Source organism: Ochotona princeps, chromosome 22, assembly GCF_030435755.1.
Source record: "Ochotona princeps isolate mOchPri1 chromosome 22, mOchPri1.hap1, whole genome shotgun sequence".
In the NCBI taxonomy this organism is placed as follows: domain Eukaryota; kingdom Metazoa; phylum Chordata; class Mammalia; order Lagomorpha; family Ochotonidae; genus Ochotona; species Ochotona princeps.
In genome coordinates, this window is record NC_080853.1 from 9,097,103 (window position 1) to 9,121,533 (window position 24,431).

The following is a 24,431-nucleotide window of genomic DNA, read 5'->3' on the forward strand; positions in this document are numbered from 1 at the left end:
ATCCACCCTGGATAGCCCATGACTGAGGTTTGGCCAATAGGGTACAACCATGGGGTCTGGGCCAGGGCCACTGTGGTAGAGGGGCTGCTTGCCTGCCCACCTCTGTGGCTTTGCTGGAGAATCCGGCAACCATGATTAGGACCACAGCAAGGAGCCTGCCTGAGGACTTGGGCCCCAGGACGGAGCCCTTGGAGTGCCTGCATCCAGCTGTGCCTGACGACAGTCATTGCCCAAGGTTCCCACAGTTCCTGGCCCCACCACCCCGGTCAGCGTGTTTGAGCTGAAGTTTCTTCTGTCCCTGAAATGTCCTGAAATGGACCAGCCTGGCCAGAAGCCTCAAAAATGGTGACGGAGTGCGTGCTCTCAACCTCACTTGAAAATGTAAACGTGGTTTTATTGGAATGCCTTACATCCCTCCTTCCCAGTAAACCAGATGGCAGCATAAGGCACGAGGACTGTCCATGCGACGTCGGGGGGGGGGGGGGCGGGGGGGGTGTCTTGAAGAACAAGAGGAAGCGACTGTCCTCCCAGCAGTCCCAGAATGCCTCCCTCGTGAACACTCCACACTCCGAGGGTGATCAGGGTCCCCAAAGCACAGCAGGGAGAAGAGTTGGGAACTGCCCCACATGCCAGCCCGGGAAAACAAAAGAACCAAATGAAGGAAACCAGCCATACAGGTACAAGAGCCTAGGTCCAGAGCAGGGGGCTTTAGTCCATAAATTAAAAAGGAAAAACAGCATGAACCTGTCGCCTCCTCCTCACTGGCCTCCCCCCACCCCCTACCCCAGGAGCCAATTCCTTGCTTTTGTTTTCTGAAGTCTGGGGCAAGGGCTGGTTCCAGGTTCAGACTTTCTCCCAAAGTCAGAGACTCCAAGGCCACACACGGGTGGGTACTTGGCATTTCCAGACTCTCCCCGGGACGCCTGGCTTCTGAGATGGATGCTGAGCCTGTTTGTTCTCCATCCGGGTCTCTCATGGTAGGCGAGGCGCCTGGGCTGTCCGGTCCTGCTATAAGTATTCCAGCTCCAGGGCGTGCCGCAGCGCTTCCAGGTCAGCGTGGCAGGATATCCGCCAGAAGGGCATGTTGTGCTGGAAGCAGACACCACCACTGGTTATGGCTGTCCCAGTCCCGCCCTCCCATCCCAGATCTGGCCACATCACTGCTCCTGATGGCCAGCTGTGCATGGCCAGCCGGTCGCCATCTGCCCTCCATGGGCGCTGGCATGGCCTTTGGCAGTCCATCACACAGGGTCCTTCAGAATGCCTTCTTGTGTCTTCCCCTACGAGGGTTGAAGAGGTAGGGCGGGATGACTGGAGCACGAGGACTCGGCCCTCCTGAGTGAGTGGATGCACCTAGGGGTTGCAGGGTCTTCTCTGAAAGCCAGTTTGGCTCCTTCCCTTGGTGGTGACCTTGGCCGCAGGGTGCCTTGCACTGCCTCGGGAGTGCTGCTGGGTGGTCCCCGGAAGCAGGAAGCAGCCACCTGACCGAGGACCACCCAGCCTCGAGCTGGCAACTGCAGCCACCTTTACTCTTTGTCCAAGGCCTGGTGCTGGTACTTGGTGTAGCACAAGGCAAAGTAAGACTCTCAGCCCTGGGCCCCTCCAGGAGGGCTCAGCCAGGGGCCAGCAGCCTCCTCTGTAGGTGCTGCTCTCTGTTACGACGGACAGGTGGCTTGGCTAGAAACCATCTCCCACACGCCCAACGTGGAAGGTGTATGGGACACAGCACTCTCATCCAGATGCCTGCCACAGTTGGGCTGGGGCTGGGGCTGGACCAGGCAGCTCCACTTTGGTCTCCCAAGTGCATGGCAGGGACCCTGCATGGAGTTCCTGACTCCTGGCTTTGGCCCTGCAGCTGTGTGGGTCCTGTGGGGGAGTGTTAGGGGGATAGGAGTTCTCACTCAAATAAGAGAGGATATTTGTAATCAAGAAAAGGGGTCTAGGGCAGGGGTGGGGGGGGCCTAGCCTCCGTGACAGAGATGCTTGCTGCCCTCTCCCACAGGTGCCAGAACGCCATGGGCTGATCCCCGTGGCTCCTGCTGGCCCCGGGGCAGGGGCCGCTCGGGGGGAGAGCCAGGAGGTGGAAGAGTGACCTGTCCATGCAACTGCTTTTCAAATAGGTAAATAGATCTTGTGACAGCTGGAGCCCGAGGCTGCACACTGCCATAGCTGTTGTGGTTTAGGTGCCCGTCAGGAGGGAGGAAGACGTACCAGCTGCTGGGTGACATCTCCCACGGTGCTGCGCACAGCTCCCCATGAAATCCCCAGTCACCTGCTTCCCCTTAGGCAGAGGTAAAGGGTCCCTGGCAGCTTTGGCAGGCTGTATTCTCTCCTACGTGAACAGTAAAGCGTGTCTTTCTTTATGCAGCCTTCTCCCCAGCTCTGGGCAGTGCCCACAGGGCTGCAGGGAGTGTCTCCCTCAGGAGCCACCAGGCCCACCCTTCCCACAGGCCAGGACAGCAACTCAGAGAGGGCCCTTTCCAGGGCACCCATCCCCGAATGGAAGGAAGATTTAGGGCAAAATGGCCCTGGGGCTGGGGTGCGCAAAAGGCCCAGCTGACCTCCTCCTCAGCCTGGCCCTGGAGGAAAGTGACCCCAGAGGAGGGGCTCCCAAGGGCAGGAGAAGCGTGCTCCGTCTATAGGACTGCTCTGGTGGGCTCGTTGAGTTTTAACAATGATGGAGCAGGAGGGGGACACAGCTGTCCATGTCCTGCCTTATCTCACCCATCCTCACTTCCCAGGGTCCTGCCAGACCACACCCCTGCCCCAGGGCAGTGCAAGGACTCTTAGCTTTTATAAGTCTTCCCCCAGGGGGTCATTTATATGGTCTCTGGCCATATAGGAAGACCATATAGCACTGTGGACTCAAAAATTAGCCTGCTACCTGAAGATCTATTGAATTTTGTCACCAGTGGGGGTTCCCCACCCTGGCATACAGCAGGCACTCAGCTACTGACTGATGAGTTGGTGATTCAGCTAGGAGGGGACAGTGCCCAGGACAGAGCACCTGGCCGGGTGGGGGTTGGAGAATCCGCATTTAGCACCCGGGGGGTAGGTCCTCTCCTGGGTTCCCGCCGCTGTGACCTGGCCTGGTTTGGCACATCTTTGTTGCCAGGCAGTGAAGGGGAAAACAGGCCCCCAGATTAAGCTCTGGGACATTGGTCCTGGGCTTCCTGGCTTCCCAGTGGAGGATGGGGGGGGGCAGGGTTGGGGGATCTGGCAGCTGTTTCTTCTCCAGGAACAGAGCTGTAGCCCCCAGAGCCCCCTGGCCTCTCCCCACAGGCCTGAGACCGCAAGTGTGGGATTTTCATTTTCATTAGCTTAATACTGTTCTTATGGCCTGGGAAGGGTTCCTGGAACATGCAATCAGCAGGGACAACATAAAACACACACATGTGTGCCCGTGGCCCTGCCCCCCACTCTGACTAGAGGTCTTGAGGCTCCTGGTAGGGTCTCAAGAAATGGTCCAGGGCTACCGGGGCTGAAGCCCCAAAGCACACAGGGGATTTGCAGGAGGAAATTAATCGGGATGCGTCTGTGATTTGCAAAGGGGCCTGGACAGGCCGCAGAGCGCCCTGGAGGCAGACGGCCCAGCCAGCTGCTGGTAGGTGGGGGCCACGGGCAGGGATCAGGCTTGGGTCCTCTGGGCTGGGGTGTGGTGGGGGAAGAGTGTGGGAGAAAAAAACAAAGGGAGACGGGAGAGAGAGACAGGAAGAGAGCCATGGAGGGGGAGATGCAGGAAGAGGGGTAGAGACAAAGGGACCAGATGGATGGATGGAAGACAAGGAGAGACAGAACCAGGAAGCCAGAGTGATAGAGAAACGGAGAGAGATGGACAGAGGAGACAGGGAGAGGCAGATGGAAAGCAAGCGAACCAGAGAGAGAGAGGACAGAGACTGGCAGGGAACGGGTGAGCACCAGGGAGAGCGAGCGTGTGCGTGAGAGACCAAGACAGAGGACCACGGGGAAGAAAGGGCACCAGCGTGACAAGATGGTGGGGGGAGAGAGACAGCCAGTGAGGGGGGACAGAGAGGCACCTTTTTGGCTCCTTGCTCCTCCTCCACGCCGTCTCCGATGACAATGTAGACTGCTTTTCTCCCGAACCTCTGCATGATTCTCTCGAAGCAGTTCTCCTTCCCTGTACGGGGTGGGTGGGGGGTGGAGGGAGGGAAGCAGAGAAGGCCTGAGCTTTCTAGGGCCCAGGGGCCCTGGCCACGTGTGGCTGCCCTCCCAGAGGCCAGCCCCGAGTCCTTGCTCCCCCACCATCAGCCATGGGAGAGACAGGCTGGGTGGGGGGGCCGAGCTGGGGCTTGTGGCTGGGGCGCCTGTGCGCAGTGACGCCAGGCATAGGTGTGGCATCTGGACTCTTACCATCCCTGAATGGCAAAAACTACCTACAACACGTTCTAATTAAGCTGACAAAGGAACCAGGTAGGAGGGGGCCCGGAAGAAAATGAAAAGACACATGGGGCCTCATGGAGCATTCTCTAAGTGCTGCCCCGATCTATCTCTTGTTTAAATGCACTCTGCCTTTTATGAAAGATTTATTCAAAAGACTGAGAGCTAGATCTTCCATCCCCTAGTGCGTTCCCCCTCCAACAAGCAGGGCCGGGCTGGTCTAAAGCCAGCAGCAGGAGCTCCATCTGGGTCTCTCACGTGGGTGCAGGAGCCCACGCACTAACAGCCGCGCTCTGCTGATTTCCCAGGCCATTAACATGGAGCTGGATGGGAAGTGGAGTGAAGGCTGGTCCAGTGTCTTGGGACCTAGCACTCATGTGGGAGACCCAGGAGACATTCCAGGCTCCTGCCTTCAGACCAGCCCAGCTCCATTGCGGCTATTTGGCAAGTGAACCAGTGACTGGAAGGTCTCTGCTCTCTACATCTGCCTTTCAAATAATAATAAATTTAAAAAGTCCAATGCTTCTCGCCAAAGCAAACCAAGACCCTCACATTAGAAAGCTATCTCAGGAAAGTGGGCACAGGAGTTAGGACGTGCCACCCAGGATAGCCCGTCACAGGCGGCGGTTCGAGACCCGGTTCCTCTCCCAATCCCAGTAGTACCTCTAGTGTGTCTCCTGGGAGGGAGCAGCTGATGGTTGAGCACATGGCTCCCTGCCACCCATGCGGGAGGCCCAGATGGAGTGCCCAGCCCCTGGTGCTCACTTGCCACAGCCCAGGCTGTTGTGGGTATTTGGGGGAAGGAACCAACGTATAGGAACTCTCTTTTTCAAATAAAGACAATTTAAAAAGAAGGCATCTGATTTAAGCGATGCTGTTCACTTGGAGTTCTTTTCTGTTCCCTGGTGAAAGGGGCCGGGAGAACTGCTCTGGGCTCTGAGGGACACTGATGGACAGTTCTGGAAACTTCCCTGGTGCCATCTTCCCAGGACAGATTGGTCATCTCCCTGTCGTGTCCCCAGAGGGACGGCCTCCCCCTACCTGTCTTGGTTGCACTGTAGATATTCTCGATGGGAAAGACAGAACCCAGTCCGTACAGCAGGACTTTGGCCAGCGCGGGGATGAGCTGAGTGGTAGTGACCAGCACGTTGACACAGTTGGGCCTGAGGACGAAGGAGGCAATGGTCAGAACCCGGGCCCCTGCATGAGCCTAAGGCCTGGGGGCTCTGCGTAGTCATGCTCCCAAGACGGGAAGACCCAAGGAGTCTGCACTTGTGTTTCTCGTCGGGGCTTGGAGCTGTCTGACACTGAAAGGTGACACAGGTGTAATACCTCCCTGGTCCACAAAGTCAGCGTCTATGGCAAGGGCCACACGCTTCAACAGGTGCAGCAGCCTCCAGACAATGAATGATGCGGGGCTAGTGAGGGACAGCAGGGACAGGTGGGGACTGGGGTCAGTCAGCACATGGCAACGTTGACTTTTTGGAAGAACTCTGAAGACCGCTGCACCCTGGGAAGTGCGTCTGGGTGTCTGCCAGCCCCGGAGCCACATCAGGTCTCTGGGGAAGTGATGCTGCCACCCACCGGGACTGGATGAGGGTTAGCGCCTCGAGGGAGTGTGTCAGCCAGAGGTCTGTGAGAGCCTCCAGCTCCGCTCGCAGCCGCAGCCACGTCTCTCTCTTGGGAGCGCCGATCAAACCTGCCAGTGAAGGAAATGAAGTTGTCCGTCATCTCCGTGAGCTCTGGGGGCAGGCACGTGGCCTGGGCTGAGGCTGCTGCCTCGGATGGTTGACTGTTTCCCACAACATGTGTCTGTGCCAAGTCCAGGCTCCAGCTTCCTGCTAACGCAGACCCTGGCAGGCAGCTGTGATGGCTCAAGTGATGGGGTCCCTGCCACCCATGTGGAGACCTGGACTGAAGTCCTGGCTCAGCAAGCTCAGCCCAGCTCAGCTCTGCCTGTTGCAGGCACCTGGGAGATCTGTCTGAGCTTTTCAAATAAATTATAAACAAATATATATATAATAACAAAAATCAGGTGACTGCAGGTGGCAATAACAAAGGGAGGTCCCCAAACAGCTGTTGGGGCGGGCAGCATCACCCCCGCCAACACACACTGCAAACTATTGACCTAGACACAGTGAGTTGGGGACAGGGCTGGCCGTTGGCCCTGGCCCTTGCTGGCTGCTTGTTGAATGGGGTGCACAAATGTTCCCTTTCCCTGGGACTAAGCTGTGGATTCTACACTAGAACTCCCCAGGGAGCCTGGGGGCCCACATGCCCAGGTTGCAGCCAGATTGGGACAGTCAGGAATGGAGATTGCCCCAGGAGCCACATGTGAGGACCAGGGATGCCCCGTGCTGTCTCCACCTGCACGGTACCTGGGCATCGGGGCCACCCACTATGGGGAGGCCCAGGTCACCAGACTGCAGCATGTGGCCCTGCTGCTGGCCAGCTAGGAGGTGGGGCCTGGGCATCTGCATTTCTCAAGTCCTTTGCACTAGGTTGCTGTTGCTGGCCTGAGCGACACACGTGGAGGGCCCCTGATGATGCCAGCTCACCACCCTGCAACGCCTACCTCTGCCATCTGGGGGATAGGGAGATGTGACCTCTGTTCTGCACCCCTGCCCCTCAAGGTGAGGGTGGCAGAGTTTGGGGGCGACCCGCACGCAGCCGCTGTGACGTCAGGGGCAGTGGTGTCCACCCGCTGCACGCAGGGTGGCCCGGGGGCCACTCACCGCCCACGTTGTTCTTGTAGGTGTTGTACATTTCCTTTACCCGCCGGTAGCGGAAGGCCAGCTTCCTCATCCAGTCCACGCCGCCATGCACACCCGAGCCTAGACATAGGTTGGCTCCTGGAGCTGAGCTGTGGAAGCCGTCGGTGGAGAAATTGTAGGTGCTGGGGACAGGGCGGGAGGGGAGGGCAGCATTAATTGTGGGACAGTGGGGTCTCCCAACAGGAACCATGGGAGGGCCTTGGGGGCGCAGGAGACCCTCAGTGAGCACTGGGGGCTGACCACGTGCCCATGGGAGAAGCAACGCGGCCATTATTAGCTCTCTAAGGAAGGGTGGAATCTTCTGGTCTTGTCTGGCTCCATTTGTGTCTGCTTCAAATCATAGCTGGCTTCAAACAACTACAGAGAATAGAATTGAAAGATATGTGTAGGGGCTGTTATGGTGGCATGGTAAGCTAAGCCTCCACCTATGCCTCCAGCATCTTCTATGGGCACCTGTTTGTGTCCCAGCTGCTCAATTTCCCATCTAGCTTCCTGCTTATGGCCCGGGAAAGCAGCAGAGGACAGCTCAAGTCCTTGTGCCCCTGTACCCATGTGGGAGACCTGGAAGAAGCTCCTGGTTTCAGATCGGCTCGGCTCAGCTCCAGCCATTGTGGCTATTTTGGGCATGAACCAGCAGCTGAAAGACCTCTGTCTCTCTTGTTTCTCTGTACTCTGCCTTTCAAATAATAATAAAAAATATATGTATATATTTTTAAAAGCTTATTTTGGTGCATTTAAAAAAATCTGGGGCTGGTATGGTGCCGTGGGTTTAGCTGTTGCCTATGACATTGGCACCCTATGTGAACATTGGTTCGCATTCTGGCTGCTGCACTTCTGATCTGGTTTCCTGCTAGCATGGGAAAAGCAGCAGATGATGGCCCAAGTGTTTGGACCCCTGCAGCCACAGGGGAGACCCAGATGGAGTTCCTGGCTCCTGGCTTTGGTCTGGCTCAGCCCTGGCTGTTGCAGCCATTTGGGGAGTGAGTGAGTGAACAGAAAATCTCTTGTTGTGTCTCTCTCTATAACTTTGCTTTTCAAATAAACAAAACTTGGAAGTCCGTGCATAATTCCTTTTCATAAGTGCATTTTTAATGAGCTTTCTGAAGAGCCTTTGCATGACGGCACTTTCACTTCCCATTTCCTGTGAGCTGCAGGAAGTGCCCTGGTGGCCTCTGGTTGCCTTCAGGGAACTGTCACTGCCTTTGCGTGCAGTGGCCGGTGACAGGAAGCCCCCCCCTCTCTTTCTGAAAGTGACCCTCCAGGCAGGACTCGGGGCTGGGCACTTTGTTAGCACATCCATGACCTGCTGAGACGGGAGTGTGACTTCCTCCCCACCACAGCCCACGCCTGCACCTGCCACATGTGCTCCTTGCTGTCCAGGCTAGAAGGCCTTATCTTGCTACACCAATCCATCATTGTTATTTTTAAGAAATGCTTTTACTTTGATTTCTTAGAAGGGCAGAGAAAGATCTTTCATTCATTGGTTCACTCCCTAAGTGATCAATGACCATCATCAGCACTGGGTTAGGCCAAAGCCAGGAGCTCCTTTTGTCTCCCACGTAGGTGGCAGGGTGCCCAAGCCCTTGAGTCATGCACCTCCCAGGATGCAACAACAGAATGCAGGACCAGAAGCAGAGCTGCTGGGACTAGAAACAATGCTCTGACCTGGGATATATCTGAATTTTTACATTGTACACACATTCCTTTTTAAGGAGAGAAAGAGAGAGAGAGAGAGAGAGAGAGAAGAGGGGATGTGGATGGGTTACAGGGCATGGGCAGAGTTGTGTGGTTCAAGTGCAGAGGCATATCTGGTCCTGAGAGCCAGCCTTCCCAACCCCACTTGTAGGTAAAAGATGAGCTTGATCTGGCACCAACTAAGAGCCACTTTTGACTCCCTCAAGTCCTACCTTAAGTCTTGGCCATTGTCGTCTGAGGAGACATCGTCCACATGGATCTGGTCACAGTCCTAGGGAGAGTGCGGGGTTGGGGGTTGGGGTGGAGAAGGAGGGAGGTTAGTCTGATGGGGCCTTTGATAGCTGGCTTTGTAAGCTGGGCGCTGTGAGCGCTGGATGGGGAGTCAGCAGCTGCATCCTCATCTGGGTGTCTGCATTGGGAGGGCAAGTTCAGTCTCTAACCCCTCTTCTCCCTTCTAAACAGGGGCCGTACAACTCAGCATGCTCATGGAGACAGGTTTGTAGAGTGTAGGCCCAGCCATTCCCCCCCAACGGAGACCCCCTTCCTCTGTAGATGCTGCCAACTGCAGACAGCACCAAGCCTGTACACCTATACCAAAGCCTCCTTCGAACACCTGGCATAGTCCAAGAGGAACCACGAAGAAACAGAGCAGTTCTGGCTGTGCACCGTCATACAAGCCACGGAAGTAGAGCAGCATCTGCAGACCTGGCGTAGCCCCAGATGGAAGGGACTGGAAGGCAGACCCAAAGACGGGGCAGTGACATAGGAAGGGGACCGGTTACTGTCAAACTTACATTGGGGACCAGGCCCAGCAGGGAACTCTTGCTTCCTCTGGGGGTGGCTCCAACAACTGGAGCCCTCCCCACTGCCTCCTGGGCCCTGTGTTGGCAGGAAGCTAGGGTCAGGAGCTGGAGCTGGGAATCGAACTCGGGGCCTCTGAGGTAGCAGGTAAGTAACTGCTGGCTCCTGGAAACCGTTGGACATAGTGGACATAGTGGACATAGTGGCTGTATAGAAACCTAGGGTGCTTTCCCACCTCCTGCCATCTCTCTCCCTTGGCCTTTGGATTTTCCCATGCTCTGGGACTTTTCACACTCTGTGGCAGCATGGGGCCCTTGTTCTGAAACCCAGACAGTGCTGGGCTGTGTGCATGGCTGTGGCCTCTGCTCTTGCTCTCGGGCCGCTGGCTTGGCTGCTCCTCACTCTGGTAGGTTTAAGCTGTGGAGCTCTGATCCATAAGCATCTTCCCTACGTGGGAGGAGGCCAGGAGAGCAAGCTCGGTATTAATGGCACCAATTTCACAGGCCCTTAGCGGGAGAGCTAAGCCGGCAGCGGATCTGTACCCTCAGGCGTTGCTCTGTCCACAACTGGAAAACTAAGGACTTCCCCTGCCTTGTCACCCCTCCCCCGCCCAGGCTGCCCCCTGGGGGACACAGAGGCTCAGGCCCCCAGGCAGGGTTCCCTTGGCTTTCCTTGATGTTACGGGGAAGGTATTTGGGAGGTTCTGCTTTTCTCATCTAGGAGGGGGCTTGCTGGGGGCGCTAAAGTGTGACAACAGTAGCGATCACATCTCCAACTTCATAAAGGACCGTGACGCCCCGCTAGACGCTACCTCATGCTCCACCAGCTGACCGGGATCGAGTTACCCCAGAGCTGGCAAGGAGGGGAGCTGGACAATCTGGACAATGCAGAGGACCCCAGCCTGGTGCGGCTCTGGGGGAGGGCAATCCTCTGCCGCCTCTGAGACCCCCACTGGGGGTGCTACAGGGGTGACCATCCTGCGGTTGTGTGTGAGGGGTGGGAGGTTTGAGCAGGACCAGCTGTACAGAGGGAAGGGTCCTGGACCGTGACACAGGCAGCGCAGGGAGAGGTTGAGCACTGACTCAAGAAACACCTGCGAAGGGGAGGCACATCGACCCTAGGGGAGGGTGGCAAGCAGTTGTGGGTGGGGTGCACTTACCCTGGGGCACCTCCCCGCCTAGCAGCTCAGGGGTGGGATCACACATCCACCAATCAGTGGTGTCATAGCAGGTCTCATTAGAGAAGTCCAGTGAACAGGAGCCATCGTTGGGGATCCTCCCCTGGAACAGGCAGCTGGGGAAGGAAGTGCCTGCAAGTGCTGGTATGGTGTAGCTGCTAATACCTCCCCCTGCAGTGCCAACATCCCATACAGATGCAGGTTCAAATACTGGCTGTTCCACTTCCGATACAGCTCCCTGCTAATTGTGCCTGGGATCGCAGTGGAAGAGGGCTCAGCTGCTGGGGTCCCTGTTCCCACACGGGAGACCTGGAGGAAGCTCCTGACTCCTGGGTTTGGATCAGTTCAGCTCTGACTGATGCAGCCATCCGGGAAATGAACAGCAGATGGAAGATATCTCTACCTTCCCCCCTCATAAGTCTGCCTTTCAAATAAATCTTTCAGAAAAATCAATCTCACTGGTGAGGAGATACTGGATAGAAATGGACGTTTATGGAGAGCACCCGGCGAGCCAGGAATGCCACCCAGTGCTCATGACTGTTAAGGGGGAACCATGGTCATCCTGACTTATGGAGGGGGAACCAAGGCAGAGGGCAGTGTGGGGGTGTGCCTGACAGGAGCTGCACCATGCCCCCAAAACATGAGGCGATGCCAGTCCCCAGTGCCTATGAATGGGCCTTTAGGTGAGACAGGATCTTGGCCAATGGTCACGTTGGGCTGGTTGCTGGAAGCCTGGACCCGAGACAGAGGGGGTGACATGCCACATGCCATGGGCTAGGAACAGCTCCTGGCAAGAGCAAAGCTTGACTTTGACCTTGAGCCTTTGGAACTCTGAGATGGCTTAGTGCTGATGCCGGAGCAGTTATGAGATGGAAGCTGCCAGGAGGACCAAGCCCTGCCCCCTCTGCCTCTGTACACGGTGCGCTGACCACCAATGGTGCACCTGACTGTGGGCTGGACACTGCACATGTCCTTGGGCACCCCTGACTTCTCCCGTTCTCTCAACTGCCACCACTAACCCATCCACCAATCCTGCTGCCTCCCCTCCCCGCAACATGCACGCACCGGCTGCCCTTCTCACCGCCTCCACTGCTTCTGCATGGCCTGATCCATCACCCTGTCCCAGCTAGCCCAGAGGTCGGTAGGCTGTGACCTCTGGGCTGAGTCTGGCTTGTAGCTTGTCAATAAAGTTGTATTGGTACAGCCACACTGACTCATTCACGCGCTCCCCGTGGCTACGTCTGGCCCGTGCTGGGAGGCCTGAGTGGCTGGGACTGAGGACAGCCTGAGAAGTGGACAGCTGGATCATCTGTCCTTCCCTGGCTGCACTCACCTCCTCGCTGCCCCTCCTGGCCCAGTCTCCATGCTGCAGCCAGCACTGCCCTCACAGTGACCCTGGCTGTGAAGGTCCCCACAGTGTGCCACAACAGTCTGCTTTGCTGCACTGCCTGCTCCCTCCCCTTGCTGTACTGCCGCCCACCATCCTTGCAACAACCAGCCAACTCCTGCCACCGGCCCTTGGCACTTGCTATTCCTATTTCTAAATGTGGTTCCCATCTCTCTCCACCTGTGCAAAGCCTGCAAAAGGCTCTACTGATGCCACTTCCCTTGTTAAAAACTCCCCACTCCTGGAGTCGGGCTGAAAAATTTGTTTCCTGAGGCCTCACTTTGGTTCTGATGTAAAGGCCGTTTTTACCCCCACCCATGGCTTTGGGAGACTCTGAAGGTAGTGCCCATTCATGCTGGAGTGCAGGGCAGCTACAAGCGCAGACCTGGGGCCTGGTTCAAACTGACTCTGTTTCTTACCAACCAAGCGACCCTGGCTGAGACCCTGAAGCTGGCTGGGCCTCAGCTTCCCCATGTATCACTGAACGCCTGGCTTCAGGGGTTTGTAAAGATGAGGTAAGTCAGTCCAGGTGAAGCCCCCTGCAGGAACCGCCTAGTCCACATTGCAGTTCTTGCTGCTGTTATCACACTTGACCATTCTCAGAGGCCCAAACCCAGGATGGAACAGCAATGGTGCCAGAATATATACCAAGACCCCAAGGGGCTGCTGAGCTGGCCCACTCCAACCCCTACCTACGTGAGCATCATCTGGGTTCCTTCCTCTGTGCCCTGCAGAGCTGCCACACAGGACCCGGGTTCACCTGTCCTGGCGTGTTTCATTCCCTGTCGTGCAGTCATCAGCCAGAAAACAAAGGTCCTCTGAGTGCGATGCTTCCATATTGCCACAGTTGACCCGACTGCCGGGTGGGCAGCACACACAGCCTGCATACACTGGCCCAAGAGAGGACTCAAGCCTCTGGTAACTTGGAGCTGACTGGCAAAGATGTCATCGCATTGTTCAGACGGGCAAGCCACCTGAAACAGATGACTTCTCCAATCCTAGAATTTTCCCATTTAATATTTCTGGGCTGTGGCTGACCACTGGTTCCTTAAACTGCAGCACGCAGAGCTGTGGGTGAAGAACTACCGCATGGACACCTGCTCGGTGCTGAGGCACGACCTGGGAATGCTGCTGCTTACTCAAACTGTCCCAGAGGTGGCCTCTGGGAGGTCTTTCGGTTGGAGCCCATGTCCCTTTGTCATCACCCTTCCTTGTGTTTTTTTTTTGTGTGTGTGTGCATTTCCTGGCTGCTTCCTGTCCCCAGCAACACGCTCCTTGGGATTATCTTGTGGATTTCCTGCCCCAGGCCCAGAAGCAGCCATTTCTCCCTGGAGCTCTGACTCCTGGCGTTGGAGAATGGTGTAAGGCCCCACTACGTGGATACTGGTTGTGCCCAGTGCTGTAGGGGTGCCACCTCCTCTGCATCCTCTTGGGAGACACGGCGATGTCTCAAATTCTGAAACATGATGAATGCACCTGTCCACAGCTGGGTTACCAGGCAAACAGCAGGTCTCAAAAAATGGTGCCGGTGGCCATTTAGACCCGTTTCCCCTGCTCTGTGGGGCGGAACCCAAAGCTCAGAGAGGATCTGCAGGGAGCTCCAGTCCACAGTCTCGGGGCATCTGCTGACTTGGGGGAGCAGCTCCCTTCATCAGATCTAGCTCTTGGGGTACAAATCATGTTCAGCTATGGGGTCAACATGCCAGGCAAGCAGCCACAGCTTGCCCAGATCTCAGCAACCTCCAGTCCCTTGCAAGGTCCTTAAGGGAAGCCCTGGCCGCATCCTAAAATGCCTCCCCATACCGGGATGACCACCAGACTACCTTGTCACTATCTCAGGAACGACTCCGTTGACTATATGGCCCTGCTCCCGCGAGGCCACCTTTCATGCAGCTTTGGCGGGCAGCCTGGCCTGGAATTGAGCTTCTGGGCCACTCCCACAAGCTATGTTGCCCTGGGAAGATCACTGACCTGTGGCCTCAGTTAGTTCACCTGTAAAATGGGATCAAATCCCCCAGGCCCCATGCAAAGTGGCTATGAGGGTTCAGTGAGAAAAGGCCCATGTGCAGTTGGGGTGAGGCCAGAGCTCCATGCATGTCGGCTGCCGGGCAGCAGGAACACAGCTGTGCCTCTCAGGTTACCCACCTCCACAGGGGGATGTCTGTCCTCTGAGGCTGCCAGGAGGGTTCCTGGCTCAGCCTGGGCTGCTGTGGCCACTCACTGGGGAGTGAACTAGCAGATGGAAGACCCCTCTTCATCAATCTGCTTTTCAAATCAATCAACCAATCACCAAAAAGTATGAACAGCTCTTGTGCAAAGGCACCTTCGTTGGGAGCAGGAAGATGGTGGTGGAGGTTGCCACCCTGGCTCCCTCACTCGGGGGTGATTTAGGGATGGACTGCCTGTCGCCGCCTTTGTGGACTTGGCCACGTCTCTGTGCTGCCTGCATTGCTAAGGGAGTTTTGTAGAACCAGGGACCGGGGAAGTCATGGTGAGTGCTGATACTGAAACAGTTTGCCCGAGTACCACATGAACCCATTGCTTGGCCCCTGAGGCACGTGATGGATGTGGTGGGGTGGTGGGCTCATTGCTCATACATCTCCCTTCACTGTTACAGCTGGGAAAGATGAAGCTTTCTTTCCACCCATTCAACAGATGAGGAAACCAAGGCACAAAGAAAAGGCGTGACCTGCCTAGACGCCTGCACAGGAGATGGCTGAGCCAGGATGCAAAGGTGGGACTGTACCCCATGGAGCTGAGTAGCAGGGTCTCCAGTGGACCCTGGGACGTACAGCCTGGGAAATTCTGAGAAAACAAACCAACTCAGCCCTGCCCAGGCCTCCAGACTCCCAGGGGATGGGAGGGGGCAGACACCTGCCACTAGTACCCTTGCCCTTTGCCCGCCCCATGGCCTGTTCTCCCCAGGCAGCCAGGGGGCGCCCCTGGACTGTGAGTTAAGCTATGCGGCTCTGATCCCCCAGCGGCTTCTGGTTGTCCTCAGGTGGGACTCAGACTCTGTGATAGCAGCAGGGGCCCACCAAGACAGCTCACTGCTGTCCCTCCTGCTCCCTGACCTCCTCCTGGTGCTTGGAGCCTGCCAACCTTAGCCATGCCCCAGGGCCTTTACACTGCTACCCCCCACCTACCCACACAACCCCAGCCTCCCCTGCTTGATTCTGCTCAAGAGTCAGTTGTTATGTGAACTGCAGTGACAGCCCATGGAATAGGCCTCCTGCTGGTTCCTCTGGTTCTTTCTGTCTCTCTCTGTCTCTCTCTCTGTCTCTCTGCAGAGCACTTTATGGGATGTCCTTCCACGAATCAAGCATCTAGGGTTGGCCTCCCTGGCTGGAAGAGCCATGCTGGGTTCTATTTGCTGATGCATCCTCAGCAGCTCTGGCAAACGGCGTGTTCTCTGCCTGAGCTCCTGGGCGTGGGAATGGACCCTTCATTTGTGGATGGCACAGCCCCCGCTCTGAGAAGAGCCAGCCCCAACTTGACTGTCTGACCCTGATGGTAGGTGCAGGGGCCAGCCCTCGGGCACATTTGTGGAAAAAAAAAACTATGGAGAATACAAACTGGTTTCCCTGAGTAGCACCAGCTGGGACTGAAGCCCATGCTCACAAGGTGCGACTCTGAGGCTGGTACAGAGCAGAAGAGGGTGCGGGACACCGAAGCTCTTGGCTGGACCCTGCACAGCGCCCGGCTCTGAGCTGCAGGTGCAGCCAACATCCATGTGGAGGTAGAGTGCGGCTGGGGTTCTGACGACCTACCGACCTGGGCTCCTCCAGGGTCCTGAGCATTTCTGTCCCATGTGCTGCAGACTCATGCCGTGGGCCCTGACTCCTCTCCCTCCCATCCAGGGCTTCATCCTCACCTTTATTCATCACACAGTATTTTTATCTCTCTGCTTTTGCTCTTTAAATAGCTCTGCTTGGAATACATTTTCCATCACCAATCCTTCCCAAATCTTCCTAAGACATGTCCAGGATCAACAACTGCATTCCGTTTCCTTCCAGGGTTGCTCTTTGCCTGTCTCCTATGACGCCCTTGCATCTTGTTTGGGAGCAGATACTTTAAGGAAGCCTATTCCCTCGGCTTGTGAACCCTGCTCCTTAAGGATGGAAATTGTTTCAAAAGCTTCCATCCTAGCCGGCTCCTAATTGCTCTGGACCAGAAGCCCCTGCACTCAACGTATTAAGTAGCAAGTTTTGGGAGGAGGCAAGGACAGCTTTGTTGGGTTAGTACCACTGCCAGTGCACGTCACGGCATGGAGTGGACACAAAAGGCCCTGACCAGCCTTGTGCTCCCAGACTAGAAGTAGGTGGCTAAACCCAGCAAATAGAGAAGCCGGCAAACCTCCAGGTCGTTGAAGAACAGGTGCGTGTCTGCCAGGTTGAAGATCATCTCCTCCATCATCAGGCCGATGCGCACGGATGCTGTTGTGTCCTGCGAGACACAAGGGGAGGGTCACTCACATGGAGGGCCCTGTAAGCTCAGCCTCCCACTGCCCCACATGCCCAGCTCTTACAGGGCCCCATGTGGGCCCTGGGCACCAGGAAGCTGATGGCACTGCACGTGATGCCAGCAGTGCAGCCACAGCCAGGAAACCCCAGGTGAAAAGGATGCAAGGGGGCCCCCCAAGAACCTGTGAATTCTGTTTCCCACAGGTTTTGGGGGGGACATAGCTGGGCCAACGTAGGAGAGTCTGGAAGCACCCCAGAGGAGCACTTCCACCCCAGGAGTCAGGTACCACAAAGTGCCTCCCAAGGCTGGGCCACTTTATCCAAGGAGCCCACACTTTTTCAGGATGGCAGAGATGAAGAAACAGAGAAGGAAAAGCCATGCGGGGGCGGGGGAGTCTCAGAACTGACAGAAACGCACCTGGAAGGGGCACAAGTTGGAAGCCAGCAGTTTCATCTCAGAACATCCCCCAGAGACACCCTATCCTGCCTTGTCAGCTTAGTCATGGGACGCGTGGAGAGAGCCCCTCTCTGTGTGGAGCTTCCCCCAGTCAGTGGACTCCGGCTGTGCAGGTTTTCACATGCACACTGCAGCTCATCCAAGGCCACTGACTTCTGCTAATGAACTTGGATCTGCGACCACTCAGTGCTGCATTGAGACAGCCCCCGGCAGACACCGACCCTGTGCCTGGGATGCAAGTGCCCGCAAGGACCAGCTAGGGTCACGGCTTCGCATCCTTCCACACAAACACCTGTTTTCCCATCAACCCACTGGGAAACACATGAAATCGAGTGTACGGAAGCCTTTAAGAGGCCATGCATGTGAAAACCATTTTCTTAATCATTACGTCATCTTTGGATCAGCGCTTAATTTCCTCGACAAGTGAGCAAACTTCCAATGGATCAACAAAATGGAGAAACGATCAAAAAAGGTTTTTCTAAAATAGGCTTCTGTGGCTCATTGGTCTTGGAAGGTAGGCAGTGGTGTGTGGAGCAGCAGCACGGGCTGGAGAAGTGGCAGATGGTTCCTTCCCAGGGAAAGGGGTGCAGATCAGGCAGGGGCTCCATGGATGTTCCTAGAATGCCCTAATACTCGCCCATTTCTCCAAGCCTGGTTTTTGTAAGAAAAAGGCTGGTGGTCCATTATCAACAGAGTGCCCAATTACTGATAGCCGACTTGTACATACTGCAGAACTCACTAGGCAAACAGGATGTTATTGAGGAGGCCACTCACAAGAGGAAATGAAAGTGTAGGGAAAGGTTACATTGTAACTCAAGCCACTGAGCCAATATGGAACTGGGGTAGCCACCAGCATGCTGGGATATGAATTGCTGGCTGCAACTGCTCTGGCCTTGCTCGCTCATCAGACACCTGATTGCTTCTACCGCATTCCCTGAGTCCAAGTTCATCTTTCGAGTGGACAGGTAAGGATATTTCCCATAATTTTGAAAACAAACAGTGGGTTACACATGCACTCATCTAGGAGGCTTCTGACGGTGTGGACAGCAACTCTGCAGCCCAGCTATTCTGCATTGTTGCAGAAGGAGTGTGATAGGGTTTTTGGCCACCTGCATTGCTCAAAGATCTGCCTTGGGGGTCACAAAGTGAACTTGGCATGCCTGGTTGCAATAATTGGATGAAAGAGGTGGTAAGATCACAAATAAAAGGAAGTCATTCCTAAAATGAAATTGATTTGATGTCTCAAAAATACAAATCACGAAAATAGCACACGGAGTCTCCGAGATTACAAAATGTGCAGGCCACCGTGTTGATGAAGACCTCACAGGTATTTAGTGTCAAGTGTCTTCCCGTTCTGAAACTGTCACATCCTCCAGCTGACACCTACAGAAGTCCATCTCTTAATCCCTGTGGATCTGGGTCACCCATGTGGATGGTAGGGACCCATGTCCTTGAGCCATCCTCTGTTGTCTCCCAGGGTGTGCTGGAATCGGGTGGAGCCTGGACTTGAATCCAGGCACTCCAATATGAGAGGTGGGTGTCCAAGCAGCAGTTGACCACCGCACAGATGCCCACTCCACGGTCACATCCACTTCTGACCACATGGATGGCCTTACCCAAACCACTTGCCAATCTTGGTGTGCCTCACTCTGTCGTCTGTAAAAGGGACTGTAACAAAGAATTGAATTTTTAAAGTTTACACTTATTTCAGTGGGTGTTTAATAACCATCACTAGAAAAAAGAGTAACAAAAGTATAAGAGAATCCAGGGGTCCATAAGTCATGGCTTGCTACCCAGGTGTATAATTAAAGTTTTATTGGAACATGGTGGCACCAATTCCTTTAATGTTTGTGGCTGCTGTCGTGTGACCATGTCATGTGTCATGTGACACAAAGCCTTGCCCAAGCAGCACAACACTGGCTCTCTCCTCATGGAAAGTTTGCCAGCCCCTGGAATAAATGAGTCCATCAGGCACAGCAGTGGTGACCTTCTATTTCAGTTGAGGAGCAAGTACATAGGAAATGTATTTGCTATTGTAACTGTGCTAAGCAATTTAAAACCAGTGGCCAGTGCTGTGGCTTAGAAGTTACGTCTCCACCTGCAATACCAGCATTCCATACGGGTGACACCCTGAGTCCTGACTGCTCCATTTCTGATTTAGCTCCCTGCTAATGGCCTGGGGAAGCAGCAGAGGATGGCCCATGTGCTTGGGACCCTGCATCTGTGTAGGACACCTGGAAGAAGTTCATAGCTCATGGGTTTGGATCAGCTCAGCTCTGGACATTATCGTCATTTGGGGAGTGAAGCAGCAGATGGAAGATCTGTCTCTCCTCCTGTGTAATTTCGTCTTTTTAAAAAGTTTAAAGTCAGTGGGCTCATGACTGTTAAGAGTTTAGAACGTGCCTGGGCCAGTGCTGAGCAGAAGGGAACTTCATGACAGTGCTTTCTGTATTGCTAATCCCATTTCCCAAAGCAGATTTTCAGAGAAGGAGAGACAGAGAAAGATTTTCCGTTAGTCTTAGGCCTGTTTGTGCTCTCAGGGGCTGGACCCCAAGTAACCGTGGTCAATCATGCTGGCCCTCACTCCTAGCTGGTATCCCTGGGCTGCCTTGCTTGGCCACACCTTGCACGCATGATCACACAGTGTTGCTGTGGGGAAGTGAGTGGCACCTGAGTTCCACTGGGTGAGAACAGCTGGACAGTGGTGCCTGGTCTCTCCCAGACTGTCCCCAATGTTTCTCTTCCTTGTCCTGATTTTAATCCATGTCCTTTAATCATAGTAAACCACAGCTGAGTGGAAGAGCTTGGCTGAGTCCGGCGAATCCTTCTAGTACAGATGGCCAAGCCTGTGGGTGGTCCTGGGGACCGCAATCCGGTACCTGTATTCAGCACTTTTAGGAAATCCCAGCTGGTTCACAAAGGAGGGGACATGAGCTTGTGGACAGAACGTAACCCCTCTGGGAATGAGCTTTCCTATCTGCAAAACTAACAGCTAATAACTTTTTGTAAGGTAACGCTCATTGTTGTCCTGCCAAAGAGAGCTCATAAGTCAGGTCTGGCTAGAATCACTGTGATTGGTTCAGGGATGAGCAGGTGGCCAATCTGAGCCAATGAGAAGTGGTCCCAGGACTTCAGCTTCACTCTTTCTCCCTTGCCCTGGGTAGCAGGGGTTGAGGTGACAATTGGCACTGTCACCACACAGGCACAGCCTCGACTGTCACACAGATGCATATGAAATGGCACGGGGGTCTGGATCCCACAGTGCATGAAGTCGGCTCCTGGACACTGGTGACTTGCACAAGCACATTTTCCTTTTGGCTTAAATGAATGTGTCCTCAATTTTCCTCACTTGGAATGAAAAGCTCCTTGCCTCTGCAGGTAACCTGTCTAGTTCCAGGCAAAAACAGCTGCACGAGGCAGAGGCAGTGCGCGGTGGGCAAACCCGCACACTCTGCACCCCTCAGCTCTGAGCAGGCTTTGCCAGCAGGCGCTTCAGAAAGACCGAACTTCCTTGTCTGATCGCACCTCACCCCGTGGTCAGTTACACCAAGTCTGTGGGCAAGTCTGAGTGACTGTGTGGTCTTCAGAGCTCCACCCTCTCTCCTTCACACAAATGTCGTCTAAGGGGGCCAAAGTCTACCTCCAAGTGACTGCCACACCGCCTCCATCACAAGGCATGCGTGCAAGCGGCACAGACAAGAGTTCCTGGCGGGGGCAAAGTCATTGAGAGCATCAAGCCTGCAGTCCACAGGATGAGTTCCAATCCTGGGGCCATCACTCTCCAGGGTACCTCACTGTGCCCGGGGCCTCAAGTTCCCTACCTGAACACACTGGGTGAGCCCCTTCCAGGCTTCCCTTGGCAGGTATCTCCCCAAACACTGGAGGCCTGGAGATTATTAGCAAAAGGCTGGTCACTTCAGAACTTGCCTGCTTAGAGATTCCTAGGTGGTCATCTGAGCTGGCATGTTGTAGGCCATGGCCATTCTTGCAACACCTTTGCAAGTTGGCCACAGTAGGGCAGCTGTGTTGTTAATTTGGCATTTCCTTTTAATTCAGCCACTCCCTTCTTTTAAAGCAACTTCAATGCACCTGAATTTAAAAAGAATCTTACTGTCATGGCCCTTAGTAGACAACCAGGGGAAGCAATCACGAAGATCAGCACGTGAGCTTCCGTACTGCTGTAGTGAATGAACACACTCTTGCGGCTTCACACAATGCCACCTGTTCTTGCAGTGGAGGCTGAAAATCAAAGGGCTGGGCAGGTGAAATGGGGCAGTGGGGTAGGCTGTCTCAGGGGGCTGGCGCCGTTCCCCGAGGGAGTGCCAGTTTGAGTCCAGGTTATTCTGTTTTCCATCTGGCTCTCTGTTAAGGCGGCAAGTGTTTGGGCCCCTGCCACTCCCATGGGAGACCTGCATGGAATTTTCTAGCACTTTCCTTGAATCCCACCCAGTCCTGGTCGTTGAGGGCATTTGGAGAATGAATCAGCAGATGGAAGGTCAGTCTTTCTCTGTAGCTCTCTTTCAAGTAGAGTAGGTAGGCAGGTAGTAAATAACTAGTTTCTAACTAGTTTCTTCGCCTTGTTTCAGCTTTGCCCTTGCTAGCTCACGGGCTTTCTCACAGCGCCCTCCCCCCACACTCTCATTCTGTCCTCTGCTCTCACTATCCACTACAACCTCCTGCCTCCCTCTTTGAAGAACCCTGCGATTAGATTGGAGCCACCCAGTCACACCTGCAAAGTTCTGGGGCCACTTCGGGGTGGCTGGTTCACCTAGCACAGCACAGACCCGCACAAGCCCCCCCTGTGGACCAGTTTCGGGGCAGTGTGACTAGGCTGGACTGAAGTTAGGAACTGGGAATTCAGTCCAGATCTCCAGTGTGGGAGGCAGGGCCCCAGGTATTTGAGCTATCACCTGCTAAGGGTGCACGTGAGCCCAATCTATGCTCCAAGTTGGAATATGGTACATAGCTGGGACGCATACCCAAGCACTCTGATAAGTGATCTGGGTGTCCCAAGCCTACTGGGGGCTTCGCTGCCAGTCTAGCTACCAACCATAAGGCATTTAGGAGCAGGTGTTTGGCCTAGCAGTTATGTCCATATCAGATATCAGAGTACCTGTGTCCAAGTCCAGCTTTCTGCTGCTGCGTACCCTGGGAGGCAACAGGTGGTGGTTCCATGTGGGAGACCCACCTGGAGTTCCAGACTCCTGGCTTCGGTCCAGCCTAGCCCCGGGCACTGAGGGCATCCGGGGAACGACCTAGTGTGGATGGAAGATCTCTTTCTGCCCTTCAAATAGAAATTTTTCCCCCCCAGAGCCCTGTATGTATGATAAAACAAGATTTTTTTAGAAAAAACTGGCAACCAATGCAGTGTCTCAGATCCTGATACCAACCCCCTGCCGGTGAACCCCATTTGAGTTCATCTGAGCCAATTTGTTCTCTGGTAGAGATGGGGGCAGGATTGGGTCCCCCAGGGATGATGTGCAGGTTTTTCCAAAGAGCAAGGGCCTAAGAGACACCCCCAATCAGAATACTGCTTCTTGGGGCTCTCCTGGGTCTGTGCACCTGCCAGGCTCCAAGCTCTACACGGACACTTGTTCTGGTCACGTTCCCTACCTCTCTGAGGGGCCTCTTGCTCTGCCTCAAGGAAGGGCGTGGTACATGGGGAGCAGTAAGCAGGTCTTTGTGCTGGGCTGCAGGCAAAGACAGCGCCTCCTCTCCCACAAATCTACTGTCCACACAGCAACCAGAGGGTTCTTTTGTAAACAAGAACCAGGGCTGTCCATTCTTATCTAAAACCACTGACTTCCCCAGTCCTCGGATACTGCCAGCCTCCTTCTGGGGTCGCGTGGGCTCTGGTCTCTAGCTACTTCCTCAGACTGGCCCCTCTGCCCCTTGACCAACCTGCTCTGGCCTCAGGACCTTTGCACCTGCCAGTCCTCTCTGCTGGAAATTCCCTTTCCTGGCGGGCTCCCTTGGAACTCCCACTTCTTGTTTGCAGTGTGGGAAAGGTCTTCTTGGACCACTCCATCTCAGATAATCCAAGACATAAACTTTCCCACTCCCCTTTCATCTGGTCTCCCCGCTGCAGGTTGTAATAGCATCTGACATGACCCAAGACAATGTTATTTCTTGATGATTTTTGGTGCTTCAGTTATAAGTAGGAGGCAGGTTCCATGAGTGACTATTCTATGTCCCTCATGCCCGGAACACAGCTCAGATAGTGGATGCACTTTCTAAAGGAATCTACAAATATGTGAGATTCTGTACACCTCATTTCCTCCTCAAATAGTCCTTCCCTGTTTCTGGGGTGACGTCACTTGTTCAAGGGCCCATTGTTTACAAGTGGCAGAGCTGGGATTCAAATCTGGAATCGTCTAATACAAAAATCCGAAATCCCAACCACAGGATTATGTCTTTGAGGGAACTGATGACATAAAGCCCTTTGTTAAGTAAGGAACAGAAGCTTGAGGCAGAGGACCATGCGACTGTCCTGTAGTGAAAATTGCTGATATCCACATTTCATGGACCGGGCAATTGGTTTAACTCGACAGCACTCCCAGGTCAGGAGCACGGACAAGCAGGTGCCAGCTGGGTCCAGCCTGTCCTCTCTCATGTCTCAGATAGCCTTGCCCTTCCAGTGACCATTGGGTTTCCCAGGGACGTGGAGTGGCCGCAGATTCCCCCTTACTGCCCTGTGCACCTGTGCCTTTCAAAACTAACATGACAGCCACTCCCCCGCCCCACTGTCCCCTAAGGGACCCAGACACCTGGGCCAAGACTGGAGTCAGCTCACCTGAGCCTCTCTCTGCTCCCAGCCAGCCTTTCTGCCCCTGCATCTGCTGTGTGTGTCTGTGTACGCCCTCACTTTGTTGGGATCTCTTTAAAGTGCACGAGGGCCATTTTCCCAAGGAAACGCAACAAGCAGAGCTGGCTGCTTGGGAACTCGAGGTTCCCCTCAAGTCTTGATTTCAGTCACTCTTGCTTAGTGGGGAGCTGTTAGTTTTCTAAATGTATTTATGAAAAATTTTCCATTCATGCATTCATTGAATGACCCTTCCCCCACCCCAAAGATTTGGCCCAGTTTTCTGAGGGCACAGGGGAGTAGGTGTAGATTGCTTTTGGTTGGTTATCAATCGCCTACATGATGCTGCGTTTACATAATCTAAACATCAGAGTATTCCTGGAAATTCTGTCCTGTCCATGCCAGGGGCTAACAGGAGCTGGACACTGACAGCATCACCATTACAGGCATGACAGTCAAGCACTGCACCTGCATCCC

At 54.7% G+C, this 24,431-nt stretch overlaps 1 protein-coding gene across 3 annotated transcripts in view; it reads right to left on the reverse strand.

Moving 5' to 3' along the window:
• Window positions 1-860: 860 nt before the first annotated feature.
• EYA2 (EYA transcriptional coactivator and phosphatase 2) overlaps window positions 861-24,431 on the reverse strand; it is a 172,027-nt gene continuing 148,456 nt past the window's right edge. For all 3 annotated transcript variants that reach the window (XM_058679727.1, XM_004586086.2, XM_058679728.1), the window contains 7 exons: window positions 16,589-16,678; window positions 9,080-9,138; window positions 7,134-7,294; window positions 5,983-6,097; window positions 5,440-5,561; window positions 4,038-4,138; window positions 861-1,089 (listed from right to left, as the gene is read on the reverse strand). In XM_058679727.1, coding sequence (XP_058535710.1) covers window positions 1,009-1,089; window positions 4,038-4,138; window positions 5,440-5,561; window positions 5,983-6,097; window positions 7,134-7,294; window positions 9,080-9,138; window positions 16,589-16,678 — 729 coding nt within the window. In that variant the 3' untranslated portion in view covers window positions 861-1,008. The remainder of the gene's footprint in view (window positions 1,090-4,037; window positions 4,139-5,439; window positions 5,562-5,982; window positions 6,098-7,133; window positions 7,295-9,079; window positions 9,139-16,588; window positions 16,679-24,431) is intronic.